General features: G+C 40.6%; 1 protein-coding gene across 1 annotated transcript in view; it reads right to left on the minus strand.

Annotated features, from left to right (window-relative positions):
- Nucleotides 1-2,727: 2,727 nt before the first annotated feature.
- cux1a (cut-like homeobox 1a) overlaps nt 2,728-16,887 on the minus strand; it is a 436,348-nt gene continuing 422,188 nt past the window's right edge. The window contains exon 25 of the mRNA XM_085965092.1: nt 2,728-15,505. Coding sequence (XP_085821218.1) covers nt 14,719-15,505 — 787 coding nt within the window. The 3' untranslated portion in view covers nt 2,728-14,718. The remainder of the gene's footprint in view (nt 15,506-16,887) is intronic.

A 16,887-nucleotide genomic window follows, 5' to 3' on the forward strand; every position in this document is an offset into this window, starting at 1 on the left:
AGACATGCAGCAGTGAAGCAAGTCAATGTAGTAACATATTACAAAGCATGAAGTGATGGAACATGGAGTAATGGAAGATAGACTCAAACATGGTAAGTTCTTAATATCAGGCGAGACAAGTTAGAACCAAAGCGTCTTGTGCCTCAACAGTGACATTTGAAGAGCAATAAAGTGGGTGTCTAGGAGCAAGGCATCTGGCCACTGTCCTCACTGGGAAACCTAATGAGTTTGAGGGACAGAAACAATGAACAACAAAAAGGGACTCTACAGTATGGCCTCCAGTAGCACACTGATAATGCAGGATATGTGCACTGATAACCAATACATAGACTGTTAGTTCCAGCATCCAAACACTGTTCAAAGTATACAAACATTAGATAGTGGGCAAACTTACATAATAAATGTTTATTCTCCCTATGTATACCTCAAAAGTACTTGGCTGTGAAATGCTTCGGGACGTCCTGATGTTGTGAAACATAGAAGATAGGAGCAGGAGTAGGCCATTCGGCCCTTCGAGCCTGCTCCGCCATTCAACGAGATCATGGCTGATCATCCAAACCCTAGCACCCGGTCCCTACACCGACAGCCATCCCACCCAAGCCCTATCCCCGTAACCCCACGTATTTAATCCCCCCTAACACTAAGGGCCAATTTTTTATCATGGCCAATCAACCTAACCCGCACATCTTTGGACTGTGGGAGGAAACCGGAGCACCCGGAGGAAACCCACGCAAACACGGGGAGAATGTGCAAACTCCACACAGACAGTCACCCGAGGCCGGATTTGAACCCGGGTCCCTGGCGCTGTGAGGCAACAGTGCTAACCACTATGCCACCGTGCTACATGAATGCAAGTTCTTTCTACTTCTCCTTATTGTCTGTTAGCCAATGGATTTGAAAGGAGTACTGCTGTATCACTAATGTACTGTACCTTGGCAGCTGTTGAAGTACCACTGGAAGTTCTTGTATGCTGTTGCTAATTAAAACTAGAATGTCTGTAAAGCTCACAAGCACCCCCTGCCTCCACCCCGATTGTGAGACGACCATTACATGGGAACTTATGAGAAGGGATACATTATTGCATGTTTGGCTGGTTTAATATTATTTCCTATCCACAGCAAAAGGCTGCATTCCTAAAGTCAACAAAGTAGGTCATAACTGGTTGCCACACTGTGTTGCGCTTAATGCAATGTGCAACATCAGATTCTTAAGTACAAATATTGAAACTCTCCGACCCATCAATGGCTATACAATAGGTTGTGTGCTGGAACAGGGGACCTCACATTAACAAGCAAGAGGTACATTCATTCTTGGTCTCTGGGGATACGGGATAACAACATTGCGAGTGCTGTAACCTCCATTTTTGGTGACTGCATTGTGGAAAGGAGAATTTTGAAACTCGGAATCAAACAGTTCAACAATATTCAAGAACATATTCAGACAGAGCTCAGGAATGATTGAATGCCACACTTATAATTAAATGCAACCATCAGAAGTGAAATGGAGACAAAGTATAATTTGAAATCTCATTTGGTGACAGTGTCATTGACTGCAATTATTTTGGTTTGTAGTGACAACACTTGAAGGTGGTGGTTTGATCATCTTACAGGAGTTTCCTGGGAGCTGGATTTTTATTCTGAGGTACTTCTGGTTCAGGGTAGACCTGAATTTGGAACATTAATATATAACTGCACGATTCGTAGCCAAATCCATGCTCCCTCCACACAGGTGAAGGGCAGGAGGAGGATGCGTAAATCAGACAGGACAAGACTAAACATAAATCTACAAATGCCACTGCAAACAGCAAGTTCTACAGGTGGATTATAGGCTTCAGTGTGCTAATGATGTTTAAGACACAAAGGACTGAGTGCTTAAAAATAAGATTCAAAATGTGCACTCATTGCTTTGACCTACACCTCAAGGTATTTTTAAATGAAAAAGCACAGAGGAGGGATTCATCCACTGGATTTGATGGTAGATACAGGAATGATGGTTTGAATTCAGTCTTATTTATCCCCAAACTGGAATAAGGCAGAGATACTCAACACATCACTGTTTTGAGAAAGCTTTTGAAGGTGGGGCGAGAGGTAGCAAGGTGGTGGTTTTAGAGAGAGTTCCAAAGATTAGAGCTAACACAGCTGATTAAGACTGAAGAACAAAATTGATTCCAATTCAGCCACAAGTTAACTAAAGCTGGATGTTTCCAGCTGCTGAGAATTCACATTAAAGGTATAAGCAGGTTGGAGTTGCTTACCCGGATTCGAAGTGGAAGTAAGGCTGCTCATTGGCCTGTGCTGTCGAACAGGAGAGCTCCATCAGGCTGGGGCGAAACAGCCAATGTGAATCTCTTGCCATTTCTGTGGGAGAGAACAACCGAGCATCTGCCCCTGGTTAGTTGAGACACAGATACTATCGGCAACTTGCAACAATTCAATTCCTAGTCTGTCAGCTTGGACCCGGACAATCGGACCCAGACACCAGCGACGGCGAGGGCTAAGCTAAAAATATTACATGCTGGGTTCACACTTTTCAAAGAGTGAATGCTGTTATTACCTAAAAAAGGAAAAGAAGAATATTCATTGAGGCAAATAAAGGATTTTAAAAATATATCATTTTACTTTATATAGCAGAAAATAACACATGACCATTTTAGCCTCTCTGTAACATCAGAAAGTAAATGTTTGCTTCAAGGGCTGATGCATAAATAAAGACAATGCAGGCCAGGGCTGTGTTTGTATAAAAGATATTTACTTCAATTATCACACCTAGGGTGCTAGTGAATAATACATCATGTGAGTTTCATACAGTGATATTGCTTCTCCATATCATATAGGGACTGTTTACAGTGCTGAGAACAAAGTATGCTGCATGGCTAGTCACCAGAGACAGAAAGAAACCTCGTTCTGCCAATGGAGGGAGCAGGTTCCACTACTGCCAGCCATACAGAAAAGTTTCAACCAGTTTCTAACAAATACCAAGAAAAAACAGTTACGAAACGTGGATCACAGTGAAAAGAATGGGTAGCGTAAAGCCGTGTGTACAAAAATGACACCTTTTTTTTTGGTCAACTGGGTTTATTATGTGAAGTTTCTTTGTGACTACCTGTGAATAGCAAATCCTAAAAAACGTCTAAGACATTTAATGCGTGATAGCAAAAAAAATGAAATACTGCTAAACTGTAAGACAGCACAACACGCTGGGGGAGGGCGAAGACGATAAGCTTATTAAAATTGTCCAGGTCAGTATGTCACACGCATGTGCTGCAGTAGTACATGGAGCAGCTCAGACACTGTCCACCAATGGCAAGCCATTATTGCACAGATGATTCATGTACAGTTCCATGAATTCCCACCACCCTCCCCCAACAAAAAGAAAAATGCTTTGTAAATAAAACCTTCTTTTCTTTCTACTCATTATTGAACAATTTGACTGGTAGGAGGCTCTAGGAGGCTGAAACAAAAATTACCACCACTGTCTTACTTCAACTTACAAACCATGATTCTGATGTACAGGATAGGAATTACTACCATGCAATGTAACGGGTGCAGTCAACTGGTCAAGCTCAACAGACAGAAATTAAGTTCATTTGCTGTACTCAAACTTGACCGTACGATGTGTACAATTCAAAAGATAAAAACTACAAATGCTGGAAATCAGAAACAAAATGCCAGAAACACTCAGCAGGTCAGTCAGCATCTGAGGAGAGAGGAGACAAGTTAAGATTTCAGGTGTAACCTATCACTCAAAACTGGATAATTGGTGATACCTGAAATGTTAACTTGTTTGTTCTCTCAAGATACTTGGATCATGGGCTTATGATTCACGCTGGAGATTAATAATGGATGTTATTTTATTCTGTTGCAACCAAACAAAGTAATTGAGGTAAACTGTTGGTAGTGAGCACTGCAGTTCACTATTAATACAACTCTCAGGGACAGCAGCCAGCAAACAGGCCTGGGTCGTTTACAGATGAGAATGAGACTGGGCCAAGGGAGTAACTGTATGTTAGTATCACATACAGGTTGTCATCTCTGGGCACAGCACAAGAATGGACAAAGTGAGCCCTGAGAGAGTGTTATATTCTCTCAAGTATCACCCTTCTACAAATCAACATTCTGCATTCAGGACTTTGAACCTGGCCATGAGAACCTTCTTTCTAAATGTATTGTTAAATTTAACACCTTTCAGCAATGTCTATTTTCATGGTGATTTCCACTTCTCATGGAGACAATAATGAACATTTGTCCCAGATCTACCCAAAGGAGATCCTACAGTACCTGCACCTTGCTATATCTGAATGTAGGATTCAGGTGACATTTTCAGAGAATTTGAGCGGTGAGAGCAGGTACATTATATTAACACCAATAAATAAGCACAGACTATACCTACACTTTTCCTGGGACACGCTGTCATCCTGCAGCTCATTACATACATTATTTATTTTTATCACTTTTCATTTCTTCTCCAAGCCCTGAGATTAAGCCAAGCTGCTCACAACTTAGACGAAACGAGAGTAGCTCACAGATCAGTATTTGGACTGTATTTCAAGTGTGCTGAGCTTGGCTTATAAATCAATGTATTGGCTTTTCCACTACAGACTTGAGCTCTACTGACCATTGATTAAACCCATTCCCTACATCTATGAGGAATTTTTGCTGGTTCTCAGCTGGGCTGTCGCTAAGAATGTGCCACCTAACATGGCCAAATAGCCCATCCTCTGAAACATTACTTTCTTAATCCCATCCCACAGGAAGTGCAGCTGCCACCAGGTGGTCAATGTGAAGAAATTCATGACCAGCATCACTGCTTAGTGACTGAAGAAGTCAAATTCTGTCTACTACGTGGGATTTTTGGATTTTCTGGTGTTTCAGGGCTCGAATTATGGTGATACCGCCCATTTTTTATGTGAATATTGTACATTAGTCATCTTATTCCTGGCCTGCCTTTGTCTCCTCTTGCCCAGCTGAAAAGGGATGTGTGCGATGATGAAAAAACTAGGAAAACACAAGAGAAAGGATTCTGGAAAAATAAACCAAATTCACAGAATCACAGAAACCCCACAGTGCAGATAGAGGCCATTTCGGCCCATCGAGCCTGCACCGACACATATTCCACCCGATCCCCATAACCCCTACACCAACACATATCCCACCCTATCCTTGTAACCCCACGTATTTAATCCCCCTAACACTAAGGGTCAATTTATCATAGCCAATCAACCTAACCTGCACATCTTTGGACTGTGGGAGGAAACCGGAGCACCCGGAGAAAACCCACGCAAACACGGGGAGAATGTGCAAACTCCACACAGGCAGTCACCCGAGGCCGGATTCGAACCCGGGTCCCTGGCGCTGTGAGGCAACAGTGCTAACCACTATGCCACCGTGCTGCCCTTTCTTGTGTCTTTATCTAGGGCTTGTGATAAAAGCAGGTTCAAACCTTCACGTCAGTGGAAATCGGTATAAAACCAGACAGTGCAGAAAGTTAATGATGGCTATGGCAGCTCGCTATGTGTAACAGTTAGTATCATTTGCATTGTTGCTCGATTCCTTGCAATACTTCATATTTAGAAAAAACAGAACCCAGTAAACTTTAGGTGAAACTTGAACATACATTTACCAACATTATTTTAAAAAGAGAAAACTTGGGATTATATAAGAAAGTAACTCATCTGCAAAGCAAGAGACCCCGCTTGGACATATAGTGCATCTTAGCTACACTCCCACAATTGTAAATTCAGTGTAACCGTCTCCACGTGGAAGCACTGTGTCAATATAGCTTTACTGACCATAAAATAGCTTTTTTGTGTGTGAAGGGGATGAGGTGAAAGTTGGTTAAAACTACTGACACTAAGAATTGCCTAATGAGGCCTACTTTTGAACGGTGCCTAACACCTTTTAGGTGCTATCCATGGACTGTAACACCTTTGCTACTGGCATTATATGCAGCGGTTATAAATCTCACTAAACAGACATTAGAGAATAAATGTCGGGTGTAAGTATAAATATGTATGTTATTAAAACTGTAGACCCTCCCTTCCAATCAGTCAGGGTTTTATGGATTCTTACATGCAAAACGACAGATAATAACAGAACAGGCCTCGACAGTGGAGTGCTCGACAAATAGGGCGCTTTATGTTGCAGATATCAGGGATTACTGACCTCCCCATTATTTATCAACCATTTTTAAAGCAGCAGTGTTGTTATTGGCTGTTTAAATGCATCACTAACCAACCAACATCTGGTCTTCATCATGATCAAAACAATATAAGGGGCAGACCTTAACTCTTAACTATTGCCAGCTTTTCAACCATTTTCAAAGAATTTGTTTCAGCAGGTTAAGCTGTGCTGGAGTCGATCACGAGTGTCAGAAGGAGCAGAATATGAAACTCTGATATATCCATACAGCAAACTAAAAGAGAGTTATAAACTTATGCCAGGATATGTCGGGTATGGTAGTTTAGTGGTTGTTACTGGACTAATAATCCAGATGAACGTGAGTTCAAATCCCACCATGGTTGTTGGAGAATTTGAGTTCAGTTTAATAAAGCTAGAAATAAAAAAATCTTTTATCAGATTGTTGTATAAACACAACTGGTTCACTAATGAACATTAGGGAAGGAATCCTGCCGCCCTTACCTAGTCTGGTCTATATGTGGCTCCAGTCTCACACCAACGTGATTTCACTCTTAACTGCCCTCTGAAGTGGCCTAGCAAGCCACTCAGTTGTATCAAACCGCACCAAAGAACTGTAGCGGTTCATGAAGGTGTCCCACTTCCACCTTCTCAGGGTAACTAGGGATGGACAAGAAATGGCTACCGTGCCAGCGATGTGCACATCCCGAAACTGAATTAAAAACAAGTTACATTTGAAATTTGTGCACTTGGTTATATATTTGAGTTTAGTACTCAGCAATCGGCAAATCATGTCTTTAGCTCAGTGAATTTTTATGTACACAACAAATATTCCAGACATTTGTTGACAAAACATCAGAAGCCAACCCTTTCTAAAGTAATATACAACAACAAAATCCTTGCTTTTATATAGTGGTTTTGTAACATCGCACGGCACATAACAGGGAAAGAAAAGACACAAAACGTGGGTGGGGAAGTTTGAAGAGATGACCAAAGCATGGACACACATGTAGGTTTTGAGAAAGCATCTAATTCGGGGAAAGCCAGGCGCAGTTGGAGAGAGAAAGCCCTGCTACCGTTGGGGGAAGGGGTGTGATGGTGTACAGAGAACTTGCAACTCGACATGAGGATAGAGGAGGCCATGGAGGTAAGTGGGCAAGACTGTGGAGGGATGAGGAGTCTGAAATCCGCAGTTGGAGCAAAAGAGCCGATGTACAAGGGCCCAAAGCAGAGTTCAGGAGCAACAGGCAGGCTTCCTCTTTCAGATGTTGACCGACTTCCTATGTATTTTCAGCAGTTTCTGATGTTAAAATATTTTGATTCTGTTATATTCCTCTCAGGCCCGTTATTCATATTAATTTTAACAAAATGATTACTGATCCTAGCCTAGAATCCATATGCGGTACATTTACAGAGGGGAAAGGTGCTGGAAAACTGTATCTGTGACACACAATTGTAACAAAATATGCTTATAGTGATGAATTAGTCAATGCATTGAATTGTATTGATACATTCATGCAAAGAGAAAAATGATTAAAGTTAAGACCATAGGAAATGGGAGGAATAAAACCTCCACATTAATGCTCAGATAATTTGGGTTATTGTTAGCTACTTCAAAAAGCCAAGATGTTGCCCATTGATGAAGCAATTGGGGTCTCACTTGCCTCAAACCATCAATATTACAACATGGCTGCTTATCCATGTGAGGAGCTTACTCTCTTCTAAGATAGCCAGGCTTACCTTTAGGTAGCTTTTGAAAGAAATGTTTCCAATACTAAGAGCTGTACTGAGAGGGTATGGAGGAATTGACATTTTTGCTTTTCTGATGCGTCAGGTAAGGGTGGTAGAGTCAGGCTCTTATGGAATAGAATGGGCAATAAAGGAATAAATCACAGAATGTGGCAATGAAGGAATAAAACGTAGAATGGGGAAATGAGGGGAAAACTCAACAATTAAAGAAATAATATTACAGCAGCACTTGAATCCCAGAGGGCAGGTTACAGGTGTGTGTCTTAGCTCTATGTTGAAACTTGCGTTGGGAGTTACATCCATTCTCATTAGGCTGCTAGATGAAAGTCTTAGCAAGAGCAGAGTATTCCATGCCAGGGAGAAGAAACAACACAGGGACTTGATCATCTTGTAGTTATCTCAATCAACCTAACTCCACTTGCCTTTGAAGTGAATTAAAAAGCAGCAGTTGTGAATATGGCCAAAGCCCTGACTATTCCGGCCTGGTTGTGTGGGATAAGCTAATCAACATTAACCATTGAAACCTTAGGGGTCCACAATGTCATACTGAAGATAGAAGGACAAGCAAACACCAAACCTACTGTCAATGAAGATTATCCAAACAGAATATTCTTCAGATCAGTGATGCCACTTCCACAGCTAAAAACTCAAATGTTGACTTAAAAAAAGGGAACAAATTCCCCAAACAAGGTGTAGGGTAAGTGCTTAAAAGCAACTGAAGTATCTCTCATCCGATTCCTTACTTAAAAGATTCATTTTTTCCACTATCCTGCTTATTGGGCAAATTAGGAAAAATGCATTCTACTTCATGTCATTTAACCAGTGATAGTCAATCCTATTTCTCTGTGTTTTAATGCATTAAATTATGAAACAAATATAAGGGAGACGAACTCTATGCTAGTGGGTGGTAGATGCACATTAATTACATCACTAATGCTGCTCTCGGGATACATTAGACAGAAGGCTAAGATTGTGCCATCTTTATAACAAACAGTAGAAAACATCTTGCTTGATGATTCATTCCATCAGTGCTCCAGACAATGGGGTTTGCACAATGAACATGTTGGAAGCAATAACTGTGAAGTTTATTCTCAGGAACTCTACCAATCTTTTTAAAGGTTACTGAACAGATCAGATGGCTAAAGAACAAGCCAACAAGTTGGAGGCTAAACTTAAAGAAACAATTAATCTCCACTATTAGGTTAAGAAACAGCTCCAAGGAGTATTTAAAAAGAGACTCTGAATGCAAGTCAGAAATGTAGAGATTCAACAAAAGTGATACTTATATTCTTTCCTAAGCAGACCCTCCCAAAGAAAATGGCTGGTTGCAGATTTCTTGAGATATAAATATGTTTTATGAAAATGATGCAGTGTACGCTATGTGTTACTTCAATAGAAAAGTTTTGGCACTAAAAGGCGGCCAATTCCCAGAATTTATGGTCAAAGATTTATTTACATATGGAGTTTCAGCACAGCCAATCGGTTTATCAGAGACTGGGCTGCTGTGTTCGTCAATTGCATTAATTCATGGAAAATTGAGTGCATTTTGCTGTTGGACAGCAAATGATTCCAAAGCATCTTTTAAAGAGTTCAGAGTAGAAATTTTTACAAAAATTACAATTAAAAATCCACGGAATGTCAGTATTGCTCTTTATAATAGTGCTTTTGAGAGAAAATATTCACCATCAAAATATGTTGGTGAAGCCACCATTTAGAAGGGCTTTATAGAAAAATACTTCTAAGGCTCTGAACAGAATTTATTCTCCTTCCACTACTTCTGATTTTACAAATCTTGTGCTTACGTGACTGTATCACAACAGATTTAAAAAATATATTCTTAGTAAAATATGCTATAAGTGCTTTGGGGAATGTATTCTACTTTATTTTTTTTTTGGCTGCTGCACATATTTATGCCAGCCAATTCAGCGACAGCAATCACAGGTATCTATGGGTATGACAGAGTCTGACTCTTTCATTCTTAGCGTACTATCCTATTCAAGGCACACAAGAGTTCTGCTCTTTTGTTTCCTGTTACTTGCACGAGCTCGAAATTTTAGCATCAAATGCCGGCATGCACAAATTGAGCAGGGGTTCACAGGAATACTTGTTTAAATCATTGTCTTTTAAGGTGGCTAGGTAGTGCAGACAGTAATCTCAGAAGACTTGGGTGCAATCCCACCCTAGGGAAAGATCAGGGAAGGGTGAACAAGGGAGAGTTACAAAGATCATATTTCCTGACAGCTGTTATGGGTCAAAAATGGAATGTGTGTTGATAGTCTCAGCCTAGTATCTAGTGGATAGGATTCTACAGCACAAAAAGCCTTCCTTAATTTGATGGCAGCCTTCATGAGTAACAAGCCTAGTTTTCAGGAAGTAAATGGAAATGGTGCATACAAAGTGCTCTTGGCATAGCATTTAAAACTTAGTACAGAATCTAGCTTTTCTGTAGAACCGAAACGTACTCAAACTAGAAATATTTTACAACACTGCAGAAGCACAAATATAACAGGCACCAATTAATGGTGGTGGAAAATGTCACCAGGTAAACCAGACTTTTGGGGAGGGTGAATGTCGAAGAAAGACACACCCAAAATGATTGTGCAGATGTAAGAGTGAACGCCTTTCTACATCAGGGGGCAGTATCTCAGTGTGTGGTCCCTCTATTCTTACTGCTAAAAGGATCTATGGTTGCCAATGTGTTTGGACATTTTCCAACTCTAGTGCTTCACTCTGGACAACTGAAAGACTTTGTTGCCCAAATTGCTTGTAAGCAAAATCAACAACTTTAAATATTTTTCAAGTTTGTAAAATTAGAGGGGCCCACAGTTATTATTAGTTTCCTTAGAAGGAAAGTTACATGAAACACAGAATCCATAAATACACACTATAAAATCATGGGTTACAAATGTCTTTACTCTGACCAGCCTATCTGGTGAGATTAAAAGGGTGCACGTCTAGAAATGAAATGCAGTTTACCACTCCCTGTAAACTATCTAAATAAAAATAATGTAAAATTTAAAATATATATATATATATATATGCCTGGAAACCTTGCCTAAAATGTAAATTAAAATGCAGCATCTGAACATGTATAACAGATTGATATTCACTTATTCACTTAATAAAACTAAACACATCACCTGAAATGCAATGGTGAGTTTGTTCAGTTGAAGCAGTCTATGTCCAAGTGATTGTGAATGGGAGGCAGGGTTTCAATTACAGGGAGGTTGAACAGGACAATCATCACACTTTGATCGTTCCCAACAGAAAAAGTATAGATTTGCCAGTCAGTCAGACCTAAATCTCAAATGAATAAATTACCAGTATTCCCAACACAGAACTAAAGTAAATGCTTATATTGTTCTCAGGATGTCAGCTTCAAGAATTATTTACAAAAAAAAAATACTCTTAAGACTTTTCTACTGAGGATACTTCATTCTAATAGCATCAGAATTAATTAATTTCAACACAGCTCTGGTTATTAAGTGCTATGTCTTACATATCAAAAAAAAAGTATTTGCTTTTAGGATTTGCAAATTTCCTTATGCGGTGATCTGCACTTTGTAGTTATTAAACTCAGCTTTATGTACAAATTATTATGGAGCACTGGTTTCAGGAACTTTCCTTTTATTCATGAATATTAAAAAATTTCTAATGTGTCCTGCACTGTATGTCATTATCCGTCATCACCCGATACTAAAGTTAAACAGCAGTGACTTCAAAGGGACGAAGGGCTACGGCTAATAATGGGATACATAAAGGTCAAAATGGAAGATTAAAATGAATAAAACTGTATATCTATGCCTGCTAAAAATACTGTTGCTGACACAGCATTCCTTTCACTGCTCCATGTAGACTGTACAGCAAACATTGTCAAAATAATGTGCACACAGATTGCCCCATTTATCTCAGCAAGATGTCAGCTTCCAAGATTATTCAGAGTATTTGTAATAATCACTAACTGTGTTACAATGACTATGGGACAATTGTACAGCTATTCCTAAACCCCTTGCGTGGGCCCTGCCGAAATGTGCACTACTGTAAACGTTCCTGGGATAGTTATTACATTCTAAGAAACAGTATCAAAATCTGAAGCTTCAAGTTACATTTACATCGATTAAATCGTGTTCCAATTGAGATTTAATTTCCTGAGTTGTCCAGCCTTAAGCACACATTGCAAAGTGGACTATTTTGGGAAGGGGCATGAGTGCTTGAGGGGAGGATTAGACAACAGATGGACATACTACTATTTCTCAAAAATAGTTATGAAATTTTACTTATAAAATGTTTTTTTTGCCAAAGTTAGCAAAATGAGAACATTGTCAAGACCATGGGCCTGGTCCTTCACCCTCCTCCCCACAACCCTTTCTTGGCAATGGTGCAAACTCAGGCATGAAGTCTGGCAATAATCTGCCCCATCTGCAACTGAGGGGTAACTTCCAACTTTCTGATATTGTGCAAAGCTATATTTAAATGATATGCAAAAGTTGATGCAGAATGGTAAGGAGCAGCAGTGCTGCTACAGCAGTCATTTTAATGCTTGTGTTGGAGAGGGTAGGAGATAGAAAACTGAGTACGGTAAGTGTCAATCCTTCTGAAATATTCTGTTTACCATTTTATTCCCACACCTCCAAGTCCAATGATTTAGTGATAAAAGTACTACTGGGGCAGGAGACCATCGTCTCATTGAAGAAGAGCGTTACCTCTTGTTCTCTGGTTAAGTGGGGCAATTGTGTGGTGTTGGGGGGCAGTACTGAGGCCAGAGTGGGGAGCGAACACCAAGATCCTGATCTTAGGGCCGATCGCATTATGGAGTGGATCTTAAATGGTTCCCACCGGGAGGAAGGGAAATACCAGGATTGTTCCTGGACCATTCCTCAGCACTGCCCAACAGAGCGCTGGGAGTAGCTTGTCTCTCTCACCCTTTTAGATGCAGTTGGTGAATGGGCCCGGGAGACCGAGAGAGAATAGTAAATGGAGCTTGCCCTCGATAATTAAACATTTACAAGTGACACCACCTTGCATTCCTATGCTGGGGGAGGGTGAATTGTATTGGTGCAATTTGTTTTTTGCACTCATGCCTAGCACTAATAGTATTTATTTTGGGGAAAGGCAGTTTCGCCTCATTATTTTCAACTTACAAAATTCGACATATGCAGCTTGATATTGAGGAATGCTCTCTTGACACTTATGCTGGAGGATTTCATTCTAACTCACTGCCTTGCAGCCTCCTAGAGCCCTTCCCTATGACTAGCTGGAGTTGAATCAGCACCACCAGTACGCTTAACTGCTAAGTGCTCAATCTACATGTAATGCACGTTTTATGTATGAAATATATGATTATTTAACATATCATGCAGGTAATGTAGTTTTCCCTATAAACAGTCATAATCAGCTACAAAAACTACACACAACACACTGTGGTGCAATATCAGGTATATAACTCCTCAACCATAATTATTATAGAAAACAGAATTCATATATTAGAATTAAAATGACAGGTTATGATTGTGCTACACAGTTACTTCAATGGATTCTGACCTAAAAGACCAACACAAAAATCATGATGCAATTTACACCGTGAAACAACTTCTAATCAATAATCTGGAGCTTGAAAGATGTCAAGGAGCCAATATTTATCCAGTGAAACTTGTAAAATATCCCAAATACTGCCGGCAGTCTGACCCTCTAGAACAAGACTTGCTCCCTTTCACCCCTTCCTGACCATGGATAGAAAAAAATACAGCACCTATAAATAAGCACAAAAAATATTCTTGTATACTGAAATCATCTACTGTTAGTTTTAATTAAAGATATGGCAAGAAAAAAATATGTAACTTGTGACAAGCTAACTCATACAAGCCTTACTGATGACACAGCTTATTGAGAAAAGGGTGGCAGTAATGCACTCTAAATGTGCACTGGTACGTATGAAATCAGCCAGACCTAAGAACTCACACGCATACAACTTGCTCTCACACGCACTCTCTCACACACATAAAGACAATATGAGGTCTGATCAGCGTGCTTTGTGGTTTAGAGGTTAAAAAGCAGGTTATAAAATACCTAGGTTCAGATCTTGTCCTGATTTGGCCTAAAATGGAGTGTATTAAACAAACCCTGGCCTGCAGAGAAACCAGAGTCAGTTAAAGCTATGAAACAATGTGCACTACATATCATTATTCTAAATTCACATACAAGAAAACACTAACTCACCTACCACATCTTTTTGACAAATCTTTTTTACGTGACCTTTTTTTTAAAAAATAAGTGGACTAAATGTGTTTTTTTTTTCCTCTTTCAAAGTTTAAAACAGCAAGAATTCTCAAAATATCTAAGAAACCAAACTAGTGTGTTTAGAGTCAGATGACTGTGCAATCTCTCAGTGGCAACTGAACAGCTACAAAATTCTAGTCATTTGAAAACTCTCCAATTTTTTTCTGGTTAAGAAGTTAATAGTGTAATATCGCTCTGCTGCCATTTTATGGCAAAGGAGACCCCCTCTTTAGCCGATGGGTGTCGCTGCTTGAAGCCCACTTGGCAGAGGGAGAAGGCAAAGCTGTAACAGTTAATCCCAGACAGTTTGAAAATCAGTCATGACACAAAAACACTTCAGGGTACAAAAGCTTAACTGCATGTTTCAACTCTCTCGCTTTGAAAATGCAATGATGAACGGAACTTAATGCTCTCCTTTTCTATATGCACCTTGGCCTATGGCATTTTTGCCCTGTGGCCTGCAGGGCATTAAGTGCGTGACAGGATAAAATGAGTACAGAATGTCCAAGGTCTCTTAATACCTAACTCTCGGGAGTTGTGCATAATTAATAATTTAATCTCAAAATTCCCATTCAATGGGCTCTTCCCGACTTGCAGCCTTCTCCAGACGATGGATAATGTTGTTCAAGTTTGCTGCTTTCTTACGCCTTAAGCTGTTCTCGCGCAGGCTTGTTTTTTGGGCCGGTGAGGCTGTGTCAGAAAAGCTGAACAGGCCTTTCTGAAAGCCTGTAGTGGAAGAGGACGGGGTGCCCCCACAGCCTGTGCTCTGCCCACTGCTCCCCTGCTGCACCGAAGAGGTATCTTCTTTCAAATCTCGGGAGGTCTCTGCTCCAGTTGCTGATGTGGAGGCGGATGAGGTAGAGGTATCCTCTTCTACAGCTGACTGGGCCGAAGGCTGGCTTTTCTGGAACTCCTCCAGGGATGTTCCTGACGCATGTGCTTCCCGGTGAGATCGCTTGTTTCGGCCCGGATGCTTCAGAATGCCCTCATCTTCACTCTCAGCATTTGGAGAGACCATGGCATCTCCTTCTAAATGGGATGACTCCTTTGTATCAACCAATGTGGCATCTTTAATGTCACCCTGCACAACAGACTCTGTATCCTCATCACAAATTGACTCTACCTGCCCTCCCTGAGGGGTTACGCGTCCAGTGCTGTAATTTTCCATTCCCATGACATTTTCCTTTTCTTCAGCCACTGCTTCCAAGTCTCCTCCATCACAACTTTCCCCTTCTGAACTGTGGCCTGTCCTACTTCCTCTGATAGATGGAGAGCTGCTGGATCCTGTCTGACCCTGAGTCCCTGCCTGCACTTCCTCAATGAACAGCTCCCTTCGAATGCGGGACCTGCAAAATAATAACATGAAAACAAAACATTAGACCATGCTTACCTGGCGTGGTTTAGGAAGTGCGTGGATCACGCCAAAAAGCTGGAAAAATCACGAGGGCCTCTCAAAATAGGCTTAGAGAGGCCCTTAATGAGCATTTAAGGATCTTTAATAGCGCAATGGCCAGCTGGAGCGTTTCCCAACCTCCAAAACCGGCACCGGCAAAATCCCACGGAGGCGGGTTGGAGGCAGGTTCCGAACCCGACCTCTTTGAATCTGATTTTCCCGCCTTCTCCGACGTCAGAAAATCGCCCCCATAGTCATTAGAATAGTTTATATTGCTGAAATGGTAAACTGAATGATTTAATTTTCACTGATAAGCTTGTCTCCTTAAGCTCCCAAGAAACAAAAGCAAAATATTATATTAATTTTTCACTGGGTCCATCAATTTACACCACAGATTGTCAAAATCTGATCAAAAAATTGTTACGGTTTAAAGCAAATTTGCCTGTGTTTTTAAGACTGATCTTCAGAGCAGGAAACTAGGTCATTACTTCACTGCAACAAAGCTATTTAAATTCTCCTGGTAAATCTCCCATGTAATACTCACAGGCAGCCTGGGACCTGATGTGCATTGTCTTATGTGTACCGCAGTCTTGCTGCAGACTAACCAGCAAATGTACTAAAGCAATACATCACATGATTGACATAAATCATATCTTGTTACTACTGAAAGATATTGGCCTCACACATAATAATATTTGTATTATTTATCTACCACTTTACAGCACTTGCTTAAGAGCAGGGAGTTCTCCCAGAAATCAGTTTGAAACAGAAGGCATTCTACACATTTAATGAATTTAACTCGGAGAACAGGGAAAAGTACCGCATGCAATTGAGAGAGACAAAAATAGCCACAAGGGTAGCCCAGAGATCTCTGGATAGGAAGATGGTGTGTAATTGTGGCAGTAACAGCAACAGTTTTTTCAGCTATGTCAGGAATCAGAAGACCATCAAGGACAGTATAGGCCACTAAACCATACTGTAGGGCAGATTCAAACTGATTCTCAGGTTATGGCACAACTGCTGAATGACTATACTGCATCAGTCTATACTCCTATAGTTGATGCTGATGTTCCAGATGGGGGGTACTCTGTGTATAATAGCATTATTAATATTAGAATAGTCGTGTCATCTTCGGATAGATTAGGAAAGGTCAAAATTGATAGGGCTCCAGGTTCAAATAATATCCATCCAAGGGTGATTAAAGAGATGGGACAGGTGCTCCGTGATCCCCTTGCCCGTATCTTCAATGGTACAATAGAGTCAGGGACAGTTCCCATAGACTGGAAGCCAACTCATGTAGTTCCTATTTTCAAAAAAGGGGACAAATCAGAGCCA

Source organism: Somniosus microcephalus, chromosome 22 (genome assembly GCF_052327205.1).
Source record: "Somniosus microcephalus isolate GS21.2 chromosome 22, FLI_Smic_1.0, whole genome shotgun sequence".
Lineage (NCBI taxonomy): Eukaryota > Metazoa > Chordata > Chondrichthyes > Squaliformes > Somniosidae > Somniosus > Somniosus microcephalus.